Genomic DNA, 2,182 nt, shown 5'->3' on the forward strand with positions numbered 1-2,182 from the left:
TGTCGAGATCTTCACCACCACATAACCAGAGAGTCACATCCAATATAATTGCTGTAAATATGAGAATAATCTAAAGCCTTAAGCAAATGAAGTTTAATCATCCTCCTATGCATTTCTGACCAATAACCATACCTAAACCCAAATCTCTTCTCAACCCCACAAAAGACAGGACACAAAAATTTCAATTGAGGTGGCTACAAACTGCAACAGTAAACTGGCATCATTTAATTATCTTCTCAACCCCCAAAAAAACAGGACACAAAAATTTCAATGGAGGTGGCTACAAACTACAACAGTTAAGTAAAACTGGCATCATTTAATCATCTTCTCATCCCCAAAGAAGAACAGGACACAAAAATTTCAATTGTGGTAGCAACAGTTAAGTAAAACTCGTATCATTTAATCATGTATATATAGAATTGTACATCAAGATAGCCAGGGCATGAAGCCCAGCTATAGCAGCACATCATCGTGAACAAAATTTTCCTGTAATCTAATAGAGCAGGGGACAAACAAACAAAAATGTTATATACAGAGACAATTCTGAAGGCTTGTTAACATCAGAGAACCTGAACACATTTTATCTGTTGACAGACAGAGCCTGTGCTCTGTCCTTGATGCCCAGAGGAGAGGGAATTGCTGGCCTAGAATTAGTACCAACAAAGGCATCCTTCATCTGAGAAGTGAGATGCCAAATCGCCATGCGATCTCTGGGTGTTATTTTCCCTTCCCCAATCATATTGTTGCCCACATGCTGCTCCTCTTCCCTGATTTTGATGACCTGGCTGTGCAAAACAGGGGTTGGGCTCAATGAACGAATCAGATCACCATGGGGAACGCTGAGAGTGAGACCTGATTTGCTAGATGATGATCCTGCCATTGCTAATCTGTAAAAAAGGACGAAAAAGAAACCCTTTGTAGAACCAGAGCCTACTTCAATATAACCTACCTAAGGATCAAAGTATGGAAGTATTTCTCTGAAACTTCCTTTCTCTCTCCAATTGAATTGATCAAGTAAACCCTCTTCCAGTCACAAGATAAAATCAATACAAGAATGGGGAGGAAGAGTTGGAGTGGGGTATTTATCATTGAAGAAACAAAGGAATCCAATGGAAAAAATTAGGGCCAGTACAGTGGAAAGAGAATAAGAAGAAGATATGGGCAGCCATGACCGACTTTCTAAACAAATTCGTAAACTCCAAGTCAAATAGATTACCGAGTACCCACCCTTGAAGGAATCATGGGATTGGTTCTCTGGTCACCTGCGAAGAAGAACCCCTACAGGAAAAAAAGAAGATAGAGTCGAGTTATACCGTTGTGAAGAATAAGAATTTTCCAGTCAAATGATTTTTGCATGGAATGCCGCTGATGGCGTGAAGCAACGGCTAGCCGCCATGTCACTTTAAAGGACTTCGTCGGCATCATAAAATATATATCTCCGCGCCAGGGTCGCTGTATGTATTGATGCTTGCGTGCAACTGGGGATGGTGACCTAATTCTTTAGGTCACTTTGGGTAGAATGGCGATTCTGGACTTCCCAGTTTTTTTTTATTTGACCGCATGCCATTCCATGACAGTAGCGTGTTTCAGAAGGAACAATGATGGGGCGCGAGTGCCTTTAGAATGTCTCTTTCTGACTGAATAGCATCTCTGTCATGGCAAAGGGAATCCAAAACAAATCGTATTCTCTGAAGAAAATCAACAATCTTGTTCCAAAGTTAATTTAATATTTGATGTCTGAGTGGGGATTGGATCCTACTCTTTCTTTTGTATTGAGTCGTCTGAACAAGTTACCATCTGTGAGAGATGGAGATGGTTGATCATATCAGTCACTCTCTCCATTCTAAGTAGTTTTATGTCAAATGATATAATTAGCATTTTTCCAGTTATATGTTAACATTGTTGTTGGTAGTCATATTACATATCATGCTTTTAAAGTTGTTTGGATATGGGTTAGGTATCAATGTGAGGTTGAATTTTTGAGATGCAGATGGTGGATAATGTTAGATATATTTTGAAATAAAGAGAGTGGATAATATACTCAGTGTAGATTTATTTTAATAAAATTGATTTGTTTGAGTTTTTGGTAGATCTAGAGTTGAGATGGATTTAGACTCATCTTTCCCCCATTTAAATAGGCTACATTCCACGTAAATACCATAGGTCAATAGGTTGTTATTTT

The 2,182-nt window shown here is 38.8% G+C and overlaps 1 protein-coding gene across 1 annotated transcript; it reads right to left on the reverse strand.

Annotated features, from left to right (window-relative positions):
- Positions 1–379: 379 nt before the first annotated feature.
- LOC149164254 (uncharacterized) lies at positions 380–1,742 on the reverse strand. Its single transcript, XM_089432003.1, has one exon. It carries the CDS (start codon positions 878–880, stop codon positions 581–583), a length of 300 nt encoding a protein of 99 aa, XP_089288129.1. The 5' UTR covers positions 881–1,742; the 3' UTR covers positions 380–580.
- Positions 1,743–2,182: the final 440 nt, after the last annotated feature.

Source organism: Pinus tabuliformis, chromosome 5_1, assembly GCF_031772625.1.
Source record: "Pinus tabuliformis cultivar Carrire ecotype Pingquan chromosome 5_1, CPIR1, whole genome shotgun sequence".
Classification (NCBI taxonomy): domain Eukaryota; kingdom Viridiplantae; phylum Streptophyta; class Pinopsida; order Pinales; family Pinaceae; genus Pinus; species Pinus tabuliformis.